We start from the raw sequence: 27138 nt of genomic DNA on the forward strand, positions 1-27138 counted from the left end.
GCAGGCTCCGGCGGGGTCTTTGCTGCGCAGGACACCGAGGAGCAGCTTTTAAGGCTCGTTTCCCGCCCCCCCGTTTTGCAGCCGTCCTCCTTAAGCGGGTCCCGAGAGGCAGCCCCCGGGGCCCGCTGCTTTGTTCTTATATGGAGGGAAAAGTTTGGCGGGGGACCGCTGAGAGCCAGGAAATGAGCAAGAGAGCGCGCGCTCCCGCCAGGCGCCGCTGGCCCCGCGGCTGAGCAGGGTGCCCCGAGGAAGGGAGGACGCCCCGGGAAGCGCGCGCCCCTTCCAGCCCGGAGCCCCCGCGTGTGCGGGCGCCTTGCCCCCGAGGAGCGGCCCCGAGCGCTCGCCAGGCGCAGTAAGTCGGCCTCACTCTTCCCACTTCTCCTAGCCCGGCGCCGGGGGGGCGGATGCGGCTTTGCGAGGGATGCGATCGGCGGGGAGGGAGGGGGGCACTGATCCTCCATCTTTGGGGGGTGTAAATGAGTTGGTTTTCTTTTCACGGGTATCCTGCCCTACCCGAGGGAACCCTCCTGGGGCGGGCCAGCAAACAGCCCCGTCCTGCCGTCCCACCGGCCTCCTCAGTGCAGCGGGGCTCGGGCGGGTCAAGTGTATGTGTGTGTGGAAAGTCTCCGCAGGGTAGCGGGGTTTGGAGCCTGTGCCGCAGACAGTGAGGGAGCTGAACCCCAGCCCTCCTTACCTAGGTTGCTTCAAACAGTTTGCTCCTCTTCCAAAAGGACCAGGGCTTTAAGGGCTGTGTCAAGAGCAGGCTTTAAAAAACGCTGCTTGGGACTTTCTGCAGTCAAAATCAGCCTTGTTTCAGGTATCAGAGAGGAAGCCTGGTTAGTCTGTATCTTCAAAACAAGGCCTGTGGCAGCCAATTGACTAATAGATATCTTGGAGCATAAGCTTTCGTGGGTTAAGACCCACAGCAGGTCTTTGACAGATATTTTGGAGCATAAGCTTTGAGGGGTCTTTGCCCGTGAAAGTTTATGCTCCAAAATATCGGTTACTTTATCAGGTCCTACGGTACTTCTTGTTTCATTTGCTACTGATCATGAGCTGTTCTCTGAAGTGAGATAAACAGACCGGGAAAGGATCATCTACATTGCACTTAATCACTCCCACATCTGCGCATTGTAGCTGATGGTTGTCAACACCAGCCTGTGTTTGCGTAGATTTTTTCCTTCGGTGTCTGTTAACCGGCCTGCCCTGCGTTACTCTCTTTTAAAATTAATTACCTCTGAGGTGGGGACAGGGTATGATGTAATGTCAGAAAAGGGAACTGTACAAAAATGGAGGTAAACAGAAATTAAACTGAAAGTGCCAAAAGGGAAATCTGTGCAAGCTGCATGGAAACTTTTTGAAGATGCCATAATAGAGGCTCAGCTTAAATGTATATCTCAAATTAAAGGTGGGGGGAAGAAAGCCAAATAGAATTAGTACCACCCCTGCTAAACAAGGTGAAAGAAGCAGTCAGAGGCAAAAAAGGCAGTGTTTAAAAAGTGGAAGGGGAATCCTAGTGAGGAAAAGAGAAAGCAGCATAAACTCTGGCAGATAAAGTATGAAAATATAATTAAGAAGACCTGAAAATATTTAATGAGCAGCTAGTCAAAAGCTCAAAGTAATAGCGAAATAATTAAGTACATCAGAAGCAGGAAGCCTGCTAAACAACCAATGGGGCCAGTAGACAATCAAGGTGCTAAAAGAAAATTCAAGAAGAAACTCACTGAATTCTTTGCATTAGTCTTCACAACTGACAATATGAGAGAAATTCCCAAATTTGAGCTATTCTTTTTAGGTGACAAAACTGAAGATCTATCCCAGACTGAGGTGTTATTAAAAGTTTTGGAACAAATTGATAAACAGTAATAAGTCACCCAAACCAAATGGAAGGAATCCAAACATGAAATTGCAGAACGACTGACTGTAACCTATCCTTTAAATCAGCTTCTGCAACAAATGACTGGAAAGTAATTAATGTGATCCTAGGTTTTTTTTGTTTGTTTGTTTGTTTTTGAAAAAGGCCTCTAGAAGTAATGGTGGCAACTACAGATGAGTAAATCTGACTTTAGTACTGGGCAAACTAGTTGAAACTATATAATAAAGAACAGAATGGTCAGACACTTAGATGAATATAATTTGTTGAGCAAAAGTTAACATGGTTTCTTTCTGTAAAGCTAAATCGCATTTGACCAATCTCTTAGAATTCTTTGGGCATGAGGAAGTCAACGAGCATGTGGACAAGGGGGAACCGGTGGATATTGTGTACTTAGATTTCCAGAAAGCCTTTGACAAGGTCCGTCACCAAAGGGTCCTAAGTAAGCTATCATGGGATGAGAGGGAAAGTCGTCTCATGGATTGCTAACTAGTTAAAAGATAGGAAAGGAAGACTAGATATGAAGAGTCAGGCTTCAGAGTGAAGAAAGGTAACTAGTGGTGAGTTGCAAGGGTCTGTCCTATTCATTGTATTCATAAATGATCTGGAGAAAAGGAAACAAGTAGTGGGGGGAGGGATAGCTCAGTGGTTTGAGCATTAGCCTACTAAACACAGGTTTGTGAGCTCAATCCTTGAGGCAGGCTATTTAGGGATTGGGGAAAATAGATGTCAGAGATGGTGCTTGGTCCTGCCAAGAGGGCAGGGGACTGGACAAGATGACCTCCTGAGGTCCCTTCCGGTTCTAGGAGATGTGTGTAGCTTCAAGGTAGCGCTTTAAAGACTAACAGTTCATTAGGTGATGAGCTGTCATGGGACAGACCTACTTCTTCAGATCTGGAATTTGTCAGGCTTCGCTGGGGGCAGCTTTTTTCTTTTGTTCCTCCAGCATTGTAGTCTCCATGTGTCCCTTTAAGTTGCACAGCTGTCCCTGCTTTGGGTCACAACTCTCCATAGGCCCCAGCAGAGCACCAGAGATCAACAGATAGGCTCCTTGAGTCCCTAGACTTGAATGTCTGTAGGTTCGGTGTTCTTAGGAGAGACCCCCCCGCAGCCTCTGGTGCTGACTTCCTCTATTGATCCAACAGAGCCTGTGTGTCTTCTCACCTTCAGGAAGGTGCTTAAAGGCCATTTGCTTTGCTGAACCCTTTGCCTCAAGAGGGGGACTTCAAGGCAGATTTGTGTTCGGAGCTCAGGGTCGGTTACGGTTCATCTGGCAGTGGCTTGGTTCATTTAGCGTTGTACAAAGAACTCTAAAAGGTCTGCAGCAAAAAAATAAATCGCTGTACCTCTGTGCTGGTGCTTTCTCTCTCTCTCTCTCTCTGCATATTGACCTATTCCTGGCTATCTGCCTCCCGCCCTGTTTCCTCCGCTGGAGGAATGAGTGGGAACAAAAATTTGCTTACACAGCTGAACTGGCATGTCTAGTGTTGGGGCTGAACAGATGAGCTTGTACACAGCAACAGCATCCCCACCTGTGCCACACCCCAGGGGCTCTCCCTCCCTCCTGCTCCCCAAACTGGAATCATCACCTTTCTGCACCACCCTGCAATTAAAAGCTCAGCTGGAAAGTGTGAGCGTGGCAGCTGTCTCCAGGCCATATTCTCAGGGACACGCAGCACAAACAAGCCATAGGGGAGCGGAGGAATTTGTGCCCCTGCAGCTTGCCCCAGATTCTTCTTAAGGATCTTCTCACTCCACACACTGCTTCTTAACTCAGTCCTGCAAGCAACATCTGGAATGGCTAAGTCGTGAGAGTCCAAGCATCTGCTCCCTATGCATGGATGGACAAGTAGAGAGAAGCACCTGCGTGAAGCCAGGAGTTAGGCACCTGTCGGAAGACAGAGTCCTAGCTTAGGACCCACCCTTCTCCTTGGCATTTCCCAGGGGCTAGTGCGAGCATCTCCCTGCCCAGTGTGCCAGCTTTTATGGCTCTCTGTCTGTGATGCTTCTCTCCCCCCATTCACTGCATAGGGAGGGAGCTTAAAAGCCAGCTCAGCTTTGGTGGATCTCTGCGTTCTTCCTGTGCTGCTCATTCTCTGGACGCCTAAAAGTTGATGCCATGATGCTCAGCTTTGCCCTGCCTGCTCTCCTGGTAACCCCCAGCCCTAGGGTTTGTTGTGGAAGAGAAAAGAGAGGCCCTAGGTGTTTGCACTCCTGTCTTTTCTCATTGGGACCAGGTACAGGGCAGGCACTTCTAAGTAAACAGCTCTCCTCCTTACTCTTTCCCCCAGAGCCAGTATTCCCCTTCATTTTTTCCATCCATGGACAGAATAAATTTTGTTGTGTACACCAGGCATATACAGATATGTACCACCAGTACAAACACATGCTCTCCACCTAATTAGCAAAGCACCAACAGCCTCCCGGAGTGGGCTGCATCTGAACCTCTCCTGGGCATCTGCCCAAGTGTTACAGGGAACACTGCCTGCAGCTAGTGCCAGAGAGTGTACCCTGTAACTCTAACATCAGAAAAGAAGGGGGCATGTTGTGCTCATATGTAGCCTTTGGGAGGCCTGATCCGTGGCCTGTAGAAGGGCTCCCATTGACTTACTCAGGCTTTGCATCTTAAGACTTCCAAGCATGAGCATTGCTGGGGGCAGCTCTGTGGGTACTCAAGGGCTGGAGCACCCAGAGGGATATATTAACAGGTGCAGAGCCACCCACAGGCACCAAGCTCACCCCTTTCCCCCACACCTTGCTCTTCGGCAGCCCTGCACTTGCCAACTCCTCCCACCCCCTCCCTGTGCTTCTAGAGTGTCATAGACAGCTGATCTGCAGCATTCAGACTCCAGGCAGGAGCGGGAGGAGCAGGAATGGGGCTTACTTGGGAGAGGAGGTGTGAGAAGGGGTGGAGCAGAGGCAAGAATATATGGGCAGGATACTGGGGGAAGGAATGGAGTGAGGGTAGAGCCTGGAGCAGTGTGGGAGGTTGAGAATAACCCCAACCCCCTGGCAAGATGAGAAGTCAGAACCTGTAGTGAGTACAGTGTTTATTATCTGGTTTGGGGAGCAGTGCCTCTATCTCAGGCACAGAATGAAGCAGCTGGGCACTGTCTGAGTGACCCATAGTTAATCATGGACGTGGCCAATCAACTGCTTAATTTCTCTGAAGTGTAACTTCCTAAGCCTCTGATGTCAGAAAAGTCCAGCCAGAACATCACTCTTTTCCTCCTTATAAAAGATCATGGTGGCACCCTTCCTGCATTGTGGCTTAGTTGCTTTCCGCTCTCCTTATCTCTGTTCTCAGCCTCTGTCCCTCTTGTTTTGTCCTGCTACTTGCTGAATCTAACCAACAGATCTCCCTTGCTAAGCTTTTTTACCTCCCATAAGCAATTTCAGCTTTGGATTTGGTACCTTTGGTGAAATAATTAGTCTGCATTGGCAACGGCATAAAAATCATCCATCACCAGCCTTAAACTGCTGGCTGCTGATTTGGCCCTACTTGCAAGCATTATGCTTCTTTAAAAGTGTGGGATGATCCAGGAGAGTGGAGTCTGCTGAGGGATTTCCCTCACCAGCATGTGCATTTATGATTGCAACAAACCTGTGATCCGATTTGGGTGTTCTGCCAAAGGCGCTGGGATTTTCACACTGCTGTGGACTTCCTTGGAGAGCTGATCCTAACTGCCCAGTGCTAGAAAATTATTTCCTGACTTCCCATACCTCTGTGGATCTGGGCTTAGGGAGCCTACACTGCACAACTCCTTGTGCCCTGATAAATTTTTGGGCCCTGGTAACTGCATTGTTCTGAACTAACTTCTCCCTTAATATACAGTTCTTCCTCTTCAGTTCTCTTTATGTTATGCAGAATCCCATGCCTGAGCTAGCTGCATTTCTGAGGCCACAAATGCAGGGGAGGGGAGGCAGAATGTCTCACAGCATGGAGGTAATAATGTGACGTTTAACAAATGTGTATAAAGCGCTCAGAGATCTTTAGCTGGTAAGTGCTGCAGGCAACATACTCCTTTCCAAAGATGATCTGGAAGTAGCAAAAGCCCCTTCCACAGGGACGGACTAGACTGGCTTTCACCAAGTAAGTAAGTAAATCTTGAAAATACTGCTGAACGGTATTGAGGGTTGCTTTTATTTTTATTTTTTGGGGAACAGATGACTTTATATTTTTAATGGAACTCTAGAGGCATGGGATGTGTGCTAATACCACCAAGGAAGGACTGAATCAGCAAAGCACACCTTGAAAAGCAATAAAGGGGATGATTTTATATGGGACCTTAATTTGGAAGCAGTCTTGGCTTGTATGTGCAGAAAGGAGAGGTTGTTAATACTTGGCACTCAGTCTGGAATTACATTTGCTGGTGGCATGGTACCATGTTGTCTCATGTTGTTTTTTTGTACCCACTCTGGGTGGGAGGTAACCCCACTTCGGATGAAAAGGCTGTTCTGATGACAGCAAAGCAGTTTTCAAAAGGCATTCCAGGGTACGCTCTCCCTTCTGTCAAGATCAAAGCTGCGAGAGTTCAAGCATTCGCTCTCTTGTCGATAGATGCTCCCTACACATAAATGGGCTCCCCTGCTTTCCATTATCTCCCCTTTTTGGAGGTTGCTTTTCCAGCTGAGCCAGCACATTACTCAGTCATTGAAATTGGACTTGGAAGGATGCTGGTGCATTCAGCTGGTCTTGCAGACTGGAAGTTGATTAAAACATTTCCTTAACGCTGTCCCTGTCCCCCCCCCCCCCCCCCCGGTAACCAATGTTTTTACGTATTCTCCTTTTCATTAGTAACTTCACCTTGTGCTTTAAATTTGTCTACATTCATTCTTTTTATTTTTACCAATAGATAAACCTTGTGTACCATTTATATTTTATCTTTAAATCAATGTTCCTTTACTACTTTTGGAGGTTTACCTATTAAAAAGGATCCTTGCCCTCTGCTGTTTTGCTTATTAATCAATTTTCTGTTATATGCAGTATTGTTTTTAACACAATCTATAACAATACAAGCACAAGACCTTATGCTCTTTGGACATGTGCAGTGAGTGAGAGCACATTTTTTTGCACCTTGTTGCCACAGGCGCAGCTTGGAAAAAATCCACTCCATATTCCATTCCCTGCTGGGGAATAGAACGCTTGCCTTAGTGAGAACAAGAGCCAAATACACCTGTTTCTGTAGAATTTAAACTCTTGGAAAAGGCCCTTTCTAGTCCACATTGTGGTGATCAGTGTTCCCTCTTATTTTCCACACATGGGCAGAACAAATTTTGTTATGCACAGCAAGGCGTGTGCAGATGGGCACCATCGGTAGAAACAAATGTGGATGGCTGTGAGCACTCTGCTAATCAGCATAGCAGCTGCTGAATCTCTCCTGGGTGGCTGCCCACGCACTCATTTTCCAGGGAGTGCTGGTTGCAGTGCAAAGGCAAATGAAGCCTACGTTTCCAGATCCTGCAAGAAGAGGGGATGGGAGGTTCCTTCACCCAAGCTGAAACAGAGAGTGTCTGCAGTGAGCCCAAATTTTTCAGCTAAGCTAGCTCTGTAGTTTTCTACCTCCTCCTGCAAATTGCACCCAGGGATGGTAGTGCTTCTGGTTGAACACATTTGATAAAGTTGCTTCAGACAAGGTAATGAAAATTAAATCCCCTCAGACCAGACCCACCCTGACTCCCACTGAGCTGTTGCTTATTTATGTAGTCCAACTGAAGTCAAGGAGGTGACTGCTCAGCAGTGGGGAACAAGGTGTCACACACTGACCCAATAGACAGTATAGAAGTTATTCTTCTAAAGAGTAAATTAGAGAAGATCTACAGGGCCATTTTGAGAATGAAATAGAGGGTGGGTGCTGTGTGAATGTTAGAACGGAGACAAAACTGGATGAGTTCTTCTCTTGAGAACAGTGGGTGATCATCTCAAGAATGTGACTTAAAGAAAAAAGAGACAGGATTGAGGGTACATGGGCAATCTTACATTGGCATCATTGCTTCCCTTGAGTGCTCACTTGTGCAATTTAATGTTCTTAATAGAGCTTTTTGTATGGAGGGGTGTGTGTCTACACACATACCCATTAAAGTGGTAGCCATGTTAGTCTGTAGCTTCACAAATACCAAACAGTCCTGTGGCACCTTAAAGACTAATGAATTTATTGGGTCATGAGCTTTGTAGGTGAAACTCACCTTTTTTGTGAGGACCATTTGGTATTTGTGATGCACATTAAAGGTTGGTTGTTTGGTTTGTTTTCACAATCAGTCTTTGGCAAGGCATCACGGAAGCTTAGCCACATCTGGATTTACAGACTAAGATGGGAAGGAAAGAATTTGACCTAAGTGCTTTCACAAATAGATGTGGGCTCAATGTAGCATAGACACATGATTTTTCAGCTGGTGTAAGAAGGCAAAAATGTTATGTGTATTTACATACATCTTTCTTTCAAGGCCTTGTGTAAAAGACCCTTGCACAGTCATCCTGCCTGGTAGTAACTTCAGAAAGGTTTACTCTGCACCTAGGTTAAAATCCTAGTATGTGCAGCCTGATGGCTCAAGCACTAACACCAGGCTTCGGTTTAAAATCCCCTTAACTCTGGATTCACAGCCATTCTCTGCTGATGTTGGCTGAGCTGCATTCCAGCTCATCAGTCAGCTGCTGCGTCAGACTCTCCTGTGTTGGTAGTTGTGATGTCTCACTCAGAAGTGGCTGCTGGAAGAAATGTAAAACACAAGGGACTTGACTGGAATCATACAGACCTTGGAAATGTGGATTTCTGTCTCAGTCCTGCAGGCGCTCCTAGTCCTGGAAACTGAACGCTAGTCTCCTGCTTCCCAGCTTTTACTCTGTATACATACTGAGCTCAGTATGTGCCCTGGCAGTGCAGATTGTGGGCCGACTAGTGGGCACTCTGAGGTTATGACGCATCCTTCCCATGGTGCTGCAAATTAGCCTTTAAACAAGAGCAGGGGTGTGTTGCCAGGGTTCTGAACAAAGCCCTCCTTTCATGCACTCCTGTGCATAAAGGAAGCTAGCAGTCTTGTTTACCACAGATGTGTCTGTAACAAGAAACATGTGGCCTAATAACCCAATGCTAGCAAACACCTTATATTCAGGGTTTGGTTTTTTTTGCATGTCCCATCTCTTCTCTGCTCCTAATGATTCCTTTCAGTGCTTCCTTTATTTTGTGAAGCACTCCAGGAAGGGGAAAGCAAAAAGCTTTGTGAGGCTGGGAATGCAAAAAAGGAAACTGATCACATTTTCCAGTGAACTCCTGGCTCCTTTTGCAATAGGTGTGCTGCACCTCTGTGTGAAATTGACTAGGAACTTGGGGTACAGAAGCAAGATGCTGCATTTAACTGTAGGGGAAGGGTCGTCTTGTTTACTTGTAAGCCTGCTTATTTTATGTTCTGGCTCTTGCTGAATAAACCCATTTAAAACTTCAGTTTTACAGAATGCATTCTTTAGCCAACAAACTCATGTGTTTTTTGGGCTTATGATCAATGATCCAGGATGAGTGCTGGGGAAAAGTTCCTGCTTTTGATAGCACTGGCACTGTTGCTCCAACAGGTTAGCAGAGCAATACAATATCAGGGCCTGATTCTACACACACATTTCTATTGGGAAGCTGCTCCACTGAAGTCAACGCAGATATACTGGTCTATAATCAGCAGGTGAGGAAAATTTAATTGATCACCTCTTAAAATCTCTCCCCTTTACTAGCTTTCTTTCCCCTTCGCGCACACGCCTGTCCATCCACTGCAGCCGGACTCTAATGATCAGATTCTGACTAGCAATTTTAGCAGGTATGTCATTGCTTGGAGAGGAGTGAGGACTTTTTCGTGCCATTTTGTAAGCTGGGATTCCAGACTCCTTTAAATGTAAATTATTGGTTTCCTGTTACAGTTCTTGCTATCGTGGGTCAATGTAAGGTGGGATTCAAGTGACTGAGGAAAACCAAGGGCAAATGTTTAGTGAGAGAGTGTGATTTTTAAAAAGGTGTTGAACCCTTAAAATTCATGCAGGGCCCCTGATCTAAATGGTTTGTGTTGTCCCAATTCAGGACTCAGTATGATACAGAAGGTCTGGAATCAGAATAATCCTCAGTCACTGCCTTTAGGGTCTCATCCAAACATCTGTGATGACCATGGGCATCTTTCCAGTGGCCTCGTTAGGCTTTGGACCAGGCCCCTAACATAGAGATTCATGACGCTGTCTTAAAATCTATAGTCCATTCAGGATCATCCTACTTCTGGCTAGTATAAAAATTGGAGGTGGTGTGTGAATAGAAGAAATAAGAGCTCCAAATCTACCATGTAGCCAGTATCCATAAGCTGGCTGTGTGGATGCTGGAAGAGCCAACTTCACCCTTAACACTTACTTCATTTTGTGATGGGTTTGAATATTTTCCTTGTTAACATCTGCAGGAGAAGGGAGAGATTCTGTGTAGATGTTGTGAGCAGGTGGGACTTCTCCATGTTTTTGTAATGCAGTCTGCATTTCCCTTACCCAGCCATGAGACTACTCTTCATTCCAGATACTCTGGCCACTGATAGGGTGGAGTGGGGCAGGAGAGGGAGGTCAGGAGAGAAATGCCCTTAATAGTTCCCAGTGTGGTCATCAAGCTGGAGACGGGGAGCATGTGTGGAAGGGCATTGCTCTTTCCAGGAGCTACTGCAACCAGGCCAGCCGGTAAAACAGCAGGGGGGTTGATGTAACTTGCTTCCATCTGTGCTGATGAAAGATTACATGAGGTAAGTATGACTGGCTGTTGCGATTGTTTCTGTGACTGTCCGGTTCGGTGAACTAGTGGGGGAGCTGTCCAGGCCAGTGGACCAGAAGTTTTTGGCTTAAACATACATGTTTTGGCAGAGGTGCTGGAACAATTTTTTATGATGAAGGTGTTGAGAGCCATTGAACCAAACTGTAACCCCTGGGTATAATGGAACCTCTTCAAGACCAGGGGTGCTGCAGTACCCCCCACATCTGTAGCTCTAGCACCTGTGAGTTTTGGTCTCTTCCAGTTGTTCTTGATCAGCAGCACAAGTAGATTTCACTTAAAAAGCAAACCAAGATGTTCACTGAGAGAGACACTGCAACAACAGTATACGTGGTTGGGATGGGTGGGAGCCACACACACATTTCCTGCTTCACCGGCTGTGTTTGTAGCTTGGAGGTCATAGACCGGAAGCACAGTGAAATGCTATAATTATCATAAACGTGCTTCCTGGGGGGGGAAGCTGAGGCCTCTTGCAACACGTGGTTCTGTGGCCTGCTAACCAGAACGGAGCAGGCTAGCAGTCAGAAAACCAACTCGACAGTGGTTAGACGTATGGTGTGCTAAGATCACTGTCCACTACGCTGGCTAACACTGTGTCCGCTTGTATTCTCCCATCTGCCTCTATACACTTATGATCTCTGGCCTCATACATGGATTGTAAAATCTTTGGGGCAGAAACTGTCTTTTTGTTTTGTGTCTGTAGAGCAAGGGGCATAGGCCTTGGCCCTTGACGAGGGCTCATGGGAACTACCGCAATGCAAATAAGACTTGCATCAGAGGGCACAGTGACCCTTTTGCTGGTGCAAAGGGTGCCTAGATGCTGTGATGAGTGGTGACTTGGAAATGCCTTGATAGATAATGCTTTGAGTCGGGAATCCAACCTTTCTCTGAGTTTTAGCCACATGCTCCTGAGCAAGTGGGTGTTCTGTGCTTGGGTCGAAAGAAATCAGCTGCTGTCTCTATAGGTTTTATTTGTGTAGTGGGACCTATTAAAACCTAGGTACCTGTAAATGACATACTGGGACTGTTCTCTTTGATGGAATGACTTCCTGGAGATGCCTGTGACTTATTGGTGCAGCTGCCAGAACTGGATCACAGTCCAAGTCAGTCTGTTTAGGGGAAGGAGGGGCTGCCTTGTCCTGTGTCCAGAGTGAACATCAGCGTTTCCATGAAAATACCTGATTGATTGTGCTATTAGAGGAGGAGAACTTCCCTTTTGAATGGCTGATGCAGGCTGTCAGGCAGGACATGCAACTCTGGCTGTGCAACTGTCCCCTTTTAGCACTGAGAATTTGCCCCAGGAAGGATGTTCGTGGACCTCCTGAAGGCAACAGTGCTCTCCATCAAATGGCAAAACAATAGTTACTAGGCAAGTATCCTTGGCAGATAGTTATCCCACAGCTGAGCATGTGGGATGGGGTTTCCAATGCAACATTCTGGCCACTCATAGCAGGGGCAAAAGTTGAGAAGTTGCTTTTCTCATCCTTCTTCCCCTTATGTGCTATAAGGGGAATAAAAACAGTGTGTGTGGAGTAAGAGGGTAAGCTGAGAAAGAAGGATGGGTTCAGGATTTAGGGCATCAGTCTAGCTCTTAAGTGGCCAAAGTTTACTTCCCTGCTGTGCCTTTTTCTTACTCTGTGACCTTGGGGTGAGTCATTTTAGTCTCTCTCTGCCTCAGTTCCCCGACCAGTACAATGGGTAACTCACTGAGGTATTGTGAGGTGATCAGTTTATTCATCCTCATAGTCATTAGATACAACAGCAATGGGGGCCTTATAAGTACCAAGGATCCAGACAGATAACACAGGTATGATTTTTGAAAAATTGATACTTTATAAAAGATAGTCTTAACCCTACTGGGATCCTGCTACTCATTTTTCTTGTCTTGCTTGGTTGTGGTGAGTTTGTTTTTGAGACTTTAAAAATCAGAACGCCAGAATAAGAGCAGTAAACTGACTACTGAGAAGCAGAGAAGCCCAAATAAATATATGATGGCAGGCCTAGGCCTTTAGTTTCATGTTCCATTAGGCTGTGCACTACGGAAGAAGTCACTGAGCAAAGGACTCCAGAACAAACCCTCCTGAAGGCTGTTCCTGGCTGTGCTACTGACTTCCTGTATGTCATTGGGCAAGTCCCTTAATCTTCAGCTCATTGCTTCCCCATCTGGAGTGACAGAATTCTACAAGGAGTGGGTGAGGTTTAGTGTCCATGAAGGAGGTAGTTCTGATGGTTGTAGCAATGTTATTTTAGCCAGTGTAATATAGATTTAATATTGGTTCTGTGTTAAATGAACTCAGAGTTGACTGATCTCCTAAAACTCATCTTCCTTGAAAGTTGTTCCAAGGAGCTAGGCTTAATTTGAAGCTTTCCAAAATATCTTGTTTTTAGTAGAGTCATCTCAGGGGCATTAGCTGTCTCTAGGATTTGGATATAGAGCCTTCTCTGGGTCACCAGTTTAAATCAGTGGTGACAGCGTGTTAAGATTCTTTGGGGTCTACGTGAAAAGACCTGTGAGGTGTTATCCAGTTCCCAGTACACAGAAGTCCACATCACATACCAGTGGTACCAACTACTCCCTCTTCACTGCAGCCTTTTAAAGAAGCCAAAGCCTACAAATGGAGAGGAATCCCTGATAATCCCTCCCCTGTCACCACCCTGATGTGCTGTTCTGCGGATAAAGAAAAGGATGGGGAGGTTTCTGCTGGGGACTGAAATCCATCCCCTCTCTCCAGCACTAAATTAGCATAAGGTGAGTGAAAATAAAGCAGAGCACACACATTAGCTGCAGCATCCCCTGCTCTGTTGCGTGCTCATAGCCAACAGGCCTGGTGTTTATCTTGCTTCCCAGGAGCCACAAGACTCCACCCGTTTATTTGCAGGCAAGAGAAGAGAAGTTTGTACCAAGTCACAGCCAGAGTTGCTGACTTTGATTTCACTGTATCCAATGTCGCCTGTTTAACAAACACTTCCTCAGCATGTGTTATCCCTTTCCCAGGTGACCACACCTGCTTCTTCTCTGCTTTAGGCAGGATCCAGGCTGGCAGTGCCTGTATTCTTGTGTAAGTACCATCTGGTAGCCGAGTGCAAAGTCCTCCCAGATTGCTCAGGACAATTTTGGCTCTTCTCATTCCAGCACTGGCAGAACTATCCACGATGGAGGTTTTATTGCCCTGGGTGATAGAAACCAAACAAACATCCCCCCCCATTCACAGCCTGCACTAGAAGCTACCCTGAAGCAAAGCTGAACAAAGTACCCAGGTGCTGCTTCTTCATTATAACTGATGCACTTTGCCAGCTGGCATGTGCCGAGAGCGTGGGAATGCCTTTCTAAATATTCGAGTTCTCAGAGAGTTTCAGCACTTGGCTTCGGCTGTTGCATCCAATCTATCCCATGCCAGAAAAGCGACCGCACCCTCCCCTTGTTCAAGGCCCGCACAGCCTGCCTTGGCATGTCCCCACCATGCAAAGTGGAGAGTCTCTTCTGATGAGTTATGAAGTTTGCCTTGCCCCACTTTTGATGTGCAGCAACTTCTGTGAGATGCCAGCGTGGGACTTGGCTTGGCAAGCTGGCTCCAGTCTGGCAATGATACTCAGGGCTTGGAAGAATGTACTGGGTGTTTACTACATGGAGGACTTACATCTGCCAGCTCACAGGTAAAGACGAAGGAGGGACGTGAGGAAAGCCCAACAGTGACACCCTCAGAAGTGCCAACTACTCTGCTGTCAGTGGCTAGGAAGAGGGCATGCCGGTGTGTTTACCAGGGTACTCACCTGGGGCCTTGATCTTCTGTATCAGCCTCTAGCCAATAAGTGTGATGTGCTTGCTGTTGGAAAGGAGAAGGAGCTCTGTCTCTTCTCTCCAGAGCAGCCTGTCTGGTATTAGAATGGCAATGGCAGGAGAAAGATCTCTGGTATTGAGGTGGAATCTCATTCTGTGAAGGTTTGGGAGTCATCCTCACCCAGGAGTAGCACTGGTGCATGCTTCTAAGTGTACCTCAGCAGCAGCATGATGCTGACTGGAGTTAAACATGGATGCCCGAAGGATTCTGAGTAGCAGCAGTGGCCAGGCTGCTGCAGCTTGGCTAAAATATGAGCAGCAGCAGCAGAGGCACTGAAAGGAGGTGGTAGACTCAGGAAGACAGCACTGCAGGGGTTCACAGCTCACCTGCGGAGAGTTTTTTTTCTCTGCAACCAATAACAACAGCTAGAACTTTCTTGATGAATACTTAGATTTTGTGGCTCCAATTGCTTACTGGAGCTACGGACAAATGGTTCCTTCTGCCCCCTCCCCCCGCATATGACATTAGTACTTTAGTTATTAATAGATTTTTTTTTTTATTTTTATTAGTGTCACAAGGGATTGCAGTGATCAGCTAGTTGGGTTTGCATAACCCAGGCCGCAGACCTTGCTGATTCAGTTTGTTTGAGCTAGAGCAGATCTCTTAGAGCAGGGGTGCCCAAACTGGAGCGTGTGTGAAATTTCAAAAGGGGGGTGCAGCAATTGTCTCCCCCCTCCATGTGGGGGTCCTCCACTGCCTCCCACAGCCTCTTTCCGGTCCCCTGCCCTGTGTGCAATGCTTGCTGCCTGCCTCTTGCCTCCCTGGTCTCTGCCAGTAGACAGCTAGCTTCATTTCCCATTCCTCACCCCCAGCAGGGGCCCTCCTTTGCCTCCTGGCAGCTTCTCTTGGCTCAGCTGCCCTGTGAGCACCCCACCCCCACCACCACTACTGGGTCAATCAGAATGCGCAGAGGCCCTGAGACAAGCGGCGGGGGCAGTTCCCGGCTTGACAAGGTACCCTCCTGGGCTCCTCCCCCTTTGGGGGCACCCCCTGGAGCCTCACAGCACCCCCTTCCTGAGCGGCCCCCCCCCACATCTTTTCCTGTTGTCCTCCCACAGGTTGGGGGGCCCCAGCTAATTGTGGGGCAAAAAGGGGGGGTCTAATGTAAAAAGTTTGCTCACCCCTGTCTTAGAGCAGAGGCTTTCAAATCATAGGATGGGACCAAGCTATCAGAGGGGTGCATGGACCTGACTGGGTTATGCTGAAGGCCTGGGATAAGGATGGGGGATACAGACTGAGCTGTGTGTGGGTGGTCTCAACTACTGGGACCAGGTTCCCTGACCACTTTGCTCACCCTCTACCACAGATGCTGAAGCACTGTGGGAGCTGAAGGCATCAGCGAAGGACTGTTGATCTGACTGATGGACAAAGATACACCTGGCCAGCATTTGGCAGGAAAATGGACTAGTTCACATGGCGCCCTCTGGCCTGTCTGTCAGGATGAATTTAGTCTCAAGTCTGGTCTCGAATTTCTGTTCATTGTGTCACAGAGTAAACCCCTCCTCTTTCTGCCAGGGCTGAGTCTGTGACCAGGTGTGGAAGAGGAAGGTTCACTGCCCTTGGGTCTGAGGTGCCTTAGCAAAGTTCTGAGGCAAACCCTCGCAGCTCCCTTTATTTTTACAGTGTGAACACACCAGCGGTTGCCTGGCTTGGTAGAGCACCTGGTGCCCCACTCGGTTCCAGTTTCCCATGGTGCCATAAAGTTTGTTTAAAGCCACTGGTCCTGGCTCTCACTGTTCTGTCATTTAGCTATGATTAACCCTTACATGTCTTCTAAGAGCCCAGTAAGCAATGAAAGTGTTGGTAATGCTGCTAGACAATATTTTGTTTATATACATATGGAGATACACATCTTAGAGCTGAAAGGGACCTCAAGAGGTCATTGAGTCCAGTCCCCTACCCTCTTAGCAGGGCCAAGCAACAACCCTTCCCCACTCCTGCCTTTTCTTGCCCCAGATCACTGAATGGCCCCCTTAAGGGCTGAACTCACAACCCTGGCTTTAGCAGGCTAGTGTTCAAGCCACTGAGCTATCCCTTCCCCTGTAATTTCATCCATCAAATTCTCTCATTCGGCACCAATCAAGTCCCAATGGTGCTGGACTAGAGAGGTTCAACCTGTCCTAGAGGGGGTTATATACACAGTTTGACAGTGAGCTTCACAACTATCTGCAGAGAGTAGATAAGTAGTGAGACTCTGAGCTCCTGGGTTCCATTCTGCCTCTTCCTGCCCCCGCCTCTAACCTTTACCTCTTCTCCCCTGTCCCATGCAACCTGCCTGTCCCTTTCCTGTTTCCTTGCCTGTCCAATGCCGGTTTCTAATCCTCGTGCTTCTCACTCAGTCTCTCCTAAACTCACCTCTTCCCAGTTCCTCCTAATCCCTTCCCCACCCTTGTGCTCCAATCCTCATCTCTCCCCCAGCGCCTTGTCCTGCCACCTGGCCAGGCTCCTGGGTTGCAGCCTTTTGCCGCCCCGAGTCCCCATCCTGTGAACAGACCCTAGCTGCTTGTCAGATCTGTTTTTCCATCCTCTCTCCACTACCTTGGTTTCTTGTCCCAGTTCTCTACAATCCCAGTCTTCTCAGATGCCTTGTCCCAAATTACTCTTTTCACCCTTCCTGATCCATCTCATCTCTTCATTCAGATCGGACGGGTTTTCTCCATACTGCCTGGGGGCATGGGGCAACATCCCTGACCTCACAGGAGAGAGAGATTCCCTGCTCTCTTTGTAGTGCCTGCCTTTGCCCCGGGCTGGAGCAGCCATTCAAGGGAAAGTTGGTCGCCCTCGTTTGGAGAGCTCTCTGTCACTCCGTAGGGACGGTGCTGGAACTAGCCTGGTTGCACACAGGTGCTGAGGGGATGAACCTTGCTTGGTCATTCTGGGATTATGGCACACACAGTCTAGTCATACTGGCAGCTGAAAGAGGCGTGAGTGATAAGTGAGGACATCACCTTTGGAAACTTCAGTTGTTATGCTCTAAGAAGCCTCTAAGCTGCAAACTGCCGGTGTATACGGTCCCCTTCCTCCCTCCAAAGACTTGGCCAAACTGGGACAGATTTTCCTGGGAATGGCAAAAGGTTCATCCCTGGCTCAGAACTGCCCGCTGCTAAATATCAAGTCCCTGTTACAAAGCATGGAGTCTAGAGCTGTTGGGGGAGCCGCTAGAATTATTTAGCATGGACAAAGCAACATATTTTCCCCTAGCCTCGTTCTCTGAAATGGCTGAACTTTTTGGCAGAAGCTCGCTGTCAAAAAATAAAATGGCCAGGACCAGACCTGTCACAGGACACTGCAGTCCAAACAGTAAACACTTGGCAAAATGATAAGCCACTGAAAACGGGGTCCAATAGAGAGAAGTCAGGCTGTGCAAACTTGCAAGGCAGAGCCACCAGTCCCATGTATGTTGTTTCTCTCTCACACACACACAAGCTTCATCTGAGAATATGCGAAATGGGATATTCCTAGCTGGTACCTTGCCTGTCTCTGTGTGGAGTGATTGAAACCCAACTAAGCCGTCTTTACTGTATACTGTTGCCCTGTTTTAATTGTGCGGCATAGGTACAGCAGAACAGCCCCCCTAGTGTGGATTCAGTACATGTTGAACCTCTCCTGTCTGGCACCCTGGAAACCTGACCAGTGCTGAAAGAGAGAATTTGCTGGTCCACAAGAGATCAATATTGTCTAGCATGGGGTGGCCAACATGTGGCCCACGGGTCAGAATCCAGCCCACCAAGCCTTTTTAGCTGGCCTGGAATGCCCCACAGCAGTGGCACCATTTTAGACAAGCCAGCCAAAGTGAGTGTGGCCCAGAGGTCCGCAACCTGCAGCTCCAGAGCCATGTGTGGCTCTTTCAGGAGTCCCTTGGGGCTCCGGATGCTCCCACCTCTGATTCCTCTTGTGGCTTCCTTCCCTGCTGCAGCTGAAGTAATGGAACTAAATGTAATTGGCTTAACGACCAGCAGGGTGGCAGGAGGGATCCGCTGGTAATCCAATTATATTTAGTTCCATTATTTCGGCCCGGCCGGGCAGGGTGCCACCCATGCTGCAGGTGGGGGAAGTGACCAGGAGAGCTGGGGGTGAGGTGGCCGAGCCTGCCCCTGCTGGAGCCGTGCACGCCCGCTCAGGGGTTGGCAGCAGCCATGGAGGAGCATTAACAGCGTGTAGCTGCAGCAGCTCGTGGGCTGAGGCAGGTTAATCCAGGAGATGGGGAGGCAGATTTGGAGGCTGAGGCAGGTAAAGCCTAGAGACAGGGGGGCGGGTTGGGGCTGAGAGGAGATAAGCCTGGGATGGGAGGTGGGTTTGTGGGATGGAGGATATGGCGGCTGAGGCGGGTAAATCCTGGAGACAGGGGTTCCTTAACTTTTCTAACTGGTACAAATCAATGGGTGTGCACATTTCTTAAAATAGGGGTGACAAAGTAGGGTGTGACATTATTTATTAAGGACTGTCTCGTATTCACATGCATTACAGCTCTTGAATTATTGACTTTGTAATGGAATTTGAAAAAATGGCTCTCCTCACTATTTTGGTTGCGGAATCCTGCCTTAGAGTAATAAAATATCAATTTATGCTGCGTTTTTCTGTTGTGAATGATTACACTATTTTCTGTTTGGCCCCTGGAACGTGTAAAAAAAAAAAAAAAAAATGCCATGTGGCCCCTGATGTGAAAAGGTTGGCCACCCTGGTCTAGCACATTACCAACACGTCCACTGCTTACTGTGTCTTAGGAGACATTTAGGGGTAAATTGCAGCTAAATAACAGCACAGAAAGCTGAGAGACAGCACTGTTGGCTGTAAACAAACTTTATGGACCACGGGCAACTTGCCCACACCCATGATAAGTGATCATCCAGTGAACTAAAATCGTGCCAGATTACGAATGTTGCTGGATGAGAGATTTCCGTATTGGAGAAGTTCAACCTGTACAAGCTATAAAGGTGTGTTTTACTGGTGTAGCTCTTTCTGGTACAAGGCACCTTTCCACTGGTGGAACTCTACTAACACTAGCAGAATTGAATCTGTACTGAAAAAAAAAAATACTAAAAAATTTGTCTTCCAAACCACATAGTTATATGGGTATAATTCTTGGTGTTGTCCAGTCCCTGTGCAGAATCTGAAGGCACGAGCATGGCCTCTGGCACCCTGCCTGGCTTTTCTTAATCTCTAAATGTACACATCGTTCTTCAGACATGCAGCAGCCAGGAAGGGAACTCGGCTGTGTTTCCTGCCTTTCCCTTGCAAACTGATAAAGAGGCTTTGAGACATGGAGGTGACCCAACATATTTTTAAACCGCACCAGCTTGAGTCTCACACTGTAACTGTTCCTCCCTGACTTGCAGCTGTTGTACAAATTGATGAGTTAATGGTAGTTTCAAAATAATGAGAGAGAATTGGGGAAAATTTCGTGTCTTCTCCAGCCAGAATTCATGTGAGAGGGCATTTGGGTTTGGGGCTAGCTGGAAATCACTGGGGGCGAATGCAGTGGTGGAGAGGCACTGTTGTGAGCGTTGTGCGAACTTCCCGTGTGCAGGTCTGCCAATGCCTCTACTCTGATTTGCTCTCCCCTGGCTGGGATGACTTAGTAGGGGTTGATCCTGCTTGAAGCAGGGGGCTGGACTAGATGGCGTCCTGAGGTCCCTTCCAGCCCTGTGATTCTGGCTCGGTATTCCTGCGCCCGCCCTCTCTTGAGCAGCGGCTGCTGCTGGTGGATAAATATATGCGACTCAACATTCTTTCCACCCCAGGATAGGTGTACAGAGTGTTCTGGACATACACTGAGGCAAGGTCCCGGTCCTCAGTTTACGTTAGTCAATAATTATGTGGTGCTCCGGGGAAATACATGAATGGGGAGTGGAACAAGGAACCACTTGAACGCATTTCCATTGCCTTTTCATTAAGTCTTTCATAGTCTTGAGGGGATAAAGGTATTGTACACCAACCAATGTAGCACACTGCTCTACATACCATGAAGCATAAATTAATAGCGGTCTCAGTGGGAGTCAGGACACAGTAGCCTGACAGCTGACAATATTGGAACAGTATCTTCCTAGTAAAAGAGGGTGTGTTCTTAGTATGTGCAGTATCCTCCTGTGGAAGGTCAAGGTGGTCCCTGGCAGGTGTCTGTGAATGTCTATTCCCTACTGGTGCAATTGCTCATCTGTGTGTCATAGGGCCCATACAGCTAACCTAGTGATGAGTCTCAATTGTTGGCCTGTATTTCTGGAGCAAGAGGACGGGAGTTCTAGTCGCTTTGCTGTCATAAAGCACTGACGAGTGCAGCACTGAAAGACAGCTCTGGGAACCTGTGCATGCTTGTCTGCCTTTGCTAGACAGAGAATGCTTCCGTTCCAAGCCTCCATCTTGGAGTTTCCCAAACAGGTGCCTGTACCCAAGAGGTCCCTGCCGGGGTGCAGCACAAACCCCATGCCAGATATTTAGCTGGAGCCAGGAGAAGGGACTTGATTGCGTTAGGCAAAATGTTTATTATTGATGACCTTCTTCCACTATTGCTCTGAGCATGGGTGAATGCAGAATATCTGGCACTGACTACGGGTCTTTGTCCCCATCTCTTGCAGGGAAGGATCCACCATGCCAGCAGGGATTTTCCGGGTGTGCCTGGTGGTGATTACAGCCATCGTCAACCACCCGCTCCTCTTCCCCAAAGAGAATGCCACCGTTCCTGAGTATGCCGAGGACATCATCCAGAAGATGAAGGAGCATGAGGAGAACCTCCGGCTGGAGCAGCTGCGTTTGGAGCAAGAGATTGCTGGGCAGGAGGCTGCGCTGAAGGTTTTGGAAAAGGCCCCAGAGACAGAGGAGCAGCACATCCAGGAACCCCTCCCATGGGACTTGTGGAGTGCCATGTCCATGGTCATCTTCCTTCTGATCGAGCTTTGGAGGCAGGATTACCATGATGGGAACTGGCAGGACTCTGCAGCTGAGGAGGACGACATGGCTGTTCTAGGGAAAGCATTCAAAGGAGTGGCCCTCCCAGATAAGGCCACTCTGGCCCACTTCCATGAGAGGTGTATCCTAGGTGCCACTGGGGACGTGGCTAGGATGCGAGAGCTGGTGGAAGGGTTTGCGGACGACTTACTGGAGGCCCTCAGGAGCGTGTGTAACCGGGATGCCGACATGGAGGTGGAGGAGTCCATAGGGGTGGGCAGCATGTATGAAAACTGGAGGGTGCACAAGCCATTGGTATGCGACTTGTTTGTCCCTTTCACGCCCCCAGAGCCCTATTGTTTCCGAACCCAGACCTGGTGCTCCAGGGAGTCCGTCCCACCAGACAAACAAGGCTATGGCACCATCAAAGTCTGCAGGGCTGATGAGGATGCAGCAGGTTGCATCTGTGGCAAAACTAAGCTGGGGGAAGACATGTTGTGCCTCCTTCACAGCCAGACCAGGCACACCAGTGAGATGGAAGACCTGCTGTGCTTCAAGAGCTCCCAGTATCTGGATGCTGACCAGGTCATGAAGTGGTTTCAGATTGCGATCACCAAGGCCTGGAACAAAATCTCCCACAAGTACGAATTTGACCTCACCTTTAGTCTCTTGGATTCACCGGGAGCCCTGAAGATAAAATTCAGGTCTGGGAAGTGCATTGCCTTTAACCTCACCCCAGTGGTACAGTGTGAGGACTCAGATGTCTATTTCATCTCGCATTTCCCCCGCAGTGGCCTGATGGCTGACCCTCCCTCCAATATTTACTGGTTTGTTACTTTTGCGGTATATGAAAGGAGGTTCATCCACACCATCTCCAAAAAGCTGCCTGCCAATGCCTGCCACCTCAGCTGCCTTCAGATCCTCTCCTTCCTTCATGGAAAGCAGTGCAGCTTAACTGGTCCAAGCAGCCTCACGAACTACCACCTGAAGACAGTGATGCTGCATTTACTGCAGAGCCGGCCCTATCAGGACTGGGCCTCAGAGAACCTGGAGGCCAGGCTACAAGACATGCTGAAGTTCCTGGAGAAAAGCCTGCAGGAAAAGAAACTCTGCCACTTCTTCATTGGAAACCGGAAGGTGCCAGAAGTGCTGAATTTCCCAGTGGTGTTCCAAAAAGCAGAGCCACTCAACCTCTTCCGTCCCTTTGTTCTGCACAGGGATGCTTACAGAAAAACGGTGGACACGTTTCATGAGATGCTGAGGAACACCTCCGCGCTGATAAATGAGTACACAGTGCACATTCCCTCTGTGGGACACACAAACATGCTCCACAAAGAATCCCTTTAGCAGGACTAGTGGAGAAATGCTCTTTCACCAAGTGCAAATTCTTGGGGCATTGCAGAAACCTCTTACCAGCACAAGACTTTAGCAGGAGAGACTCTTACCTTTCTTGGTAACCAGTGAAGGCCTTGTTTCAACAAAATGGGGAGGAGGGAGTTAAAACTAAAGATGTATTCTGTCAGTGTCCCTCCACTACATCGCTGGGTTGTTTGGCTTTTTATCTCCATTGTGCACCACTCTTGCTGTAGTGGTGACAAGCAACAGACAGGACTGATCTATTCAGATGTTGCAATGCAAGCATTGGGTGTTGCTCAGAATTGCCAGTCACATATGCAGTTTGTTTTTAAAGGCAGTGGAAAGGAAAGGGATGAAATGGGAAACTAAGGTGGCGCCCACAAAAAATAATGTTGTAAATGAAATCTGCTTGGGAAAATGCAGCCTGAAAGTTTAAGAATAGCTGATTTGTGTTACTTGTGGCTTTTTAGGGTGACGGGCATTTAAAACCCAGAGTCTGCAGATAAATTTCAACCCTCCATGTAGCAGTGGAGAAGGCTTCACTGACGTCCGCCATAGTTTTTTAAACAAATGGAAAGTCAAGTCGCAAAAGTGCCTGCTTACTACGACTTTCAGCTGCAGCTAAACAACCTTTTCCCCTTCCCTCCCCCACCCAAATACACACTTCCTGTACCTTGCAAAATCCTTCTCCCTCAGGGAGCATACCGGAGACAGTGAACAGGATGCCTTTGTGAGCAAATATCGTCAGTCTCTTTCATTATCTGCTTGGTACAGGGCAGGGGAGTGGATGTCACTCTGGAGTGTTTCTGTTCAGGACAGGGTCCCACTGCTGTTCTGAATGACCCAATTCGGCATTCTTTCGATGTTGTTATCCTTTGAGTACCAAGACAGATACCAACAGAGCAGGCTCCTAAGGGATAAAATTTCCGCTTAAGCAGCTGACTATTGTAAAGAGGAACCCACTGGTGCTGCCATGAAATGGGGCCAGATATAACAGGCTTCAGGCAAGGTAGGTATTAACCTTGCAAGCTGGTATGAGAAATCTAGTATTTTTTTATCATACTAAGGCAGGCAAAACTGCCTCCACAGTAAAACCGCCATCCTGTCCCTCCTCCTAAATGCCCCCATAGAAAATCTCCATCTACCTCCAGACAAGACTGCCTCCGGTCCTCAGGAATGCTGCTGCTGCTTTGATCAGTTACTTTTTAAGAGTCGCCGCTAAAGTGAAGGTGAACTTCACAGCCGTCTAGGACCAAAGCCTGGTGAATTTACAGCCCCTCCCGAGCTCCAAACAGTCACAGGAATCTGAGATTCAGGTCTTGTCTTCCAAAGGTGGCAACCAGTTTTGTATTTGGAGGTGAGGGCTCTTGCCATGGTTGTGCCTGGCCCCTGGCTCTCTTTTTAGAAGGGGGAGCTGCTCTCCTTGGTGGCTGCACAGCCAGCATTTGTGGTCTCCCCTTACAGGAAGGTGCTGTGCTCTCTTGATTCCAGCAACCCACTTGACCTAGTAATGGCACATCTCCAGAGTAGATTTGTTCCCATCTCATCGATAATGATACCCTCTGGCAACAGACTTATTATCCAGCCTGGTGCTGAGAACAAGCCTTCAAGAGCAGGTCCCATTTCCAGGGGGAACCATTCTCTCCTCCTTGTGGATGGGGGCCCAAATTCATGCTATAGGAAAGGGCTGAGGGCCTAAGCAATGAACTCAAGGGGCTGTAAATTCTGTTGCTACCACCAGCTTGAAGCCAGTTGCAGGTGATACAAATTAAGCCATACCTGAGGGCAGGGTTTGAGGGTTGCTAGGTGACCACCCTGGTTTTATCTGGACCCTGATTTATGACATTCTCAGTGTTTCAAATCAGAAAGTGACTTCTGCATGATTAAGAGAAGGGGAAAAAAAGAGGAAGGAGAGGGGGCTGTTGGTTAATGGCTGTGGCGAAAGTTTCTGAGCCATTTGAGAAGTGAAGTTGATGGTCTCTGCTCTGTGTCTCAGCAGCCATCTGTCTACCTCTGCACACCACCCCACACCAAGGGTGGTCTCTTTTCAGAGGAAGAATGACACTAGAGTGACAGGGCACATTGAGCTGCCATCAGTCGGGAATGAGGTAGCCAGTGGTATGGGCTTTGCCTTTTCTCAGCACAAGCCCATTCAGCAGTGAGGGGTAATCCAAGAGCAGTCACAAGGGATTAAAGGGCAACTTGGTCTGCAATGAGCAAAACTATAAGGAAGGGTTTAGCCAGCAACAGAGACTTCTAGACTCAGTGGACAATTTAAAAATGAAAGTAATGTGCCTCTAGCAGCGGCTGTGCTCCCAGTGCATTGTACGGTGTCCTCACCAGCTCTATTTTTACGCATGCTATTTCCCGCAGGGTCTGCTGAGGCAGCTGCAGCTCAGGTGGGTTACTGTTACAGCTAGAGAGAAGTGAAAATCTGTTCGATGTTTCCTGCGAGGAGTCTAAACTTAGCACATCAGAAGCTCTGAAAGAAATCAGTGACCCAGCTGACACGGGAAATGACACGTCGTGGGCTGGGAAGAAAGTGGAATCATGGGGGGAAAGGGAGAGGACAGGGCCATTTTTAAAAATCTCTCCTTTCCCTCGTGCACAGTGTCAGCGAAAACCCACTTCAAAGCCAGCATGGATGTCTCAGCTATAATTCAGCTCTTGGTTGTTTTGGGGGAAAGCATTTCAAATTGAGGTTGCAACCCTGTGTAGGTGGGAGGGGAGGAGAAGGTTACAAACTAAGGCTGCTGAAACATGAGGTGGTTTGCAGCATGAGCCTCTGTAAATTCACACTAGGAAGGACCCTGCAGCTGCTCTTCCATTTGCACAGCATGCTTCAGTAAACCTTCTGGAAGCAACATCCTTCCTAAACTATATGGCCGTGGCTCTCGGGCTCAAATCACTGGTAGACAAGGGGGACTCTGTGTCCCATGCAGTCAGACCTTACGTGGGGTAGTAATTAAAGGTACCAGGGGCAGGAGGTTGGTGCTATGTAGTTAAAATGACATTAGCCAAACATCATCTTGTACAGATCCTCTGCTCCTGCTGGCTGGGGTATTGTTGTTCCTAGTTATGTTCCCCAGGAAATTTGTCACAAGGGGCTCAGCCTCATTCCCCTGGAATCCAACCACCACCACTACTCCACGGTTATTGCTTTAATCTTGTATGATAGGCGTGAACCCAAAGCGCAGCCTTGGGGGCTATACACTTGCAGGAAATGCCCCGGGGCTAAAGTCATTGTTTTTATTCATATTCACGAACCGAATGCCTTTTAAGAGAGTCTCTTCCATATGGGGAGGATGTGGGGATGTTTCGCTCTTCATCATGTGCCAACCGTGGGACGAGGCATTCAAGTCCCTGTTCCATGTGCAGATCTTCTGTCTCACAAAGAGAATGGAACTCCTGGTCCATCGCTCAAGTAGGATGAGATGGTTGGTCCACTCGAGCTTTTCTGTAAGTTTTCATGTCCAGTCTATAAGACTTTGAGGACAGAGCAGCTAGTACCCTGATCTTTATGACGTGGCTGCTGATCATTGCCTGGTTGACGGCTCTCATGGGTCCACTTGTGGTAAATAGCCTTATTTTTTACTTGACTTTTTTACACCCTTTGTAACCTTCAAAACCATCCTGTCCAGAGGACGTGTGGGTGGGTGCCCCAGGCCCTAGACCTTGGGGGTGGATCTTGACAGTCACCTCAGCCATCTTATGAGCATGCCCCAGGGTGGTCCAGGGGATTATCTGGGGGGAGGGGCCTGGAGTGGGGCAGCAGCAAGGCCTAGGCATGCGCGTGCACACACACACACACTCTCTCTCTTTCTCTCAGCACAGTGGTGGGAGTTGAAGCTATGCAGCAGCCCGCTCTGCCCCACCACCCTCTTCCAGCCTGCTGCACTTGTCTACGCTATGGCAGCAGGAAGCAGCGTGCGCCACTCCCAAGGCACTCTGCTTCTTGCTGCTGTGCAGGGGGAGGGGGGCATGTTGCCAGGCTGTTCTGGTTGCTGTGGTGAGAGTGGGAGGTAACCACAACTGCGGCCCTGCACCAGGCCCCTGTAATCCTCTGGTCCACATTACGTCGGCAGGACAGGGCCTCTGGCAGGGGAATTGCCTGCGCCCTGCACTTGCAGCACTAACAGTAGGATGGGGCATTGCCCTGGCCTCACACCCCCGCAGGGCCAGCCCTGGTGTCCTTAGTAGCTCAGAAGGGAGATTGTCTTGTACTGTATTGTGGGGGGCTAAGCTGGGGAGAGGATGGGGAACAGTACAAAATACCTTGCTGCTCAAGCTCCCGCTTCCTTGGGATTTTTAGTGTCCATATGCTGTTCCTTTTAAAGGGTACACCAGGAAAACTTTATTATTAAAGTGCTGCTTCTGAAGCAGAAGGTTATATTGTCTGTGTATTTCTCATGTA

General features: G+C 48.4%; 1 protein-coding gene across 1 annotated transcript; it reads left to right on the forward strand.

Moving 5' to 3' along the window:
• Window positions 1-27138, forward strand: ITPRIP (inositol 1,4,5-trisphosphate receptor interacting protein). Its single transcript, XM_074999214.1, has 2 exons — window positions 1-352; window positions 21059-27138. Exon 2 carries the CDS (start codon window positions 21072-21074, stop codon window positions 22713-22715), a length of 1644 nt encoding a protein of 547 aa, XP_074855315.1. The 5' UTR covers window positions 1-352; window positions 21059-21071; the 3' UTR covers window positions 22716-27138.

The sequence above is a fragment of the Carettochelys insculpta genome, chromosome 7 (genome assembly GCF_033958435.1).
Source record: "Carettochelys insculpta isolate YL-2023 chromosome 7, ASM3395843v1, whole genome shotgun sequence".
NCBI classification, from domain to species: Eukaryota; Metazoa; Chordata; order Testudines; family Carettochelyidae; genus Carettochelys; species Carettochelys insculpta.

What these genes read in the sequence shown, in the direction of transcription:
- ITPRIP (XM_074999214.1), top strand. Translation starts at nt 21,072, where the DNA reads ATGCCAGCAGGGATTTTCCGGGTGTGCCTGGTGGTGATTACAGCCATC.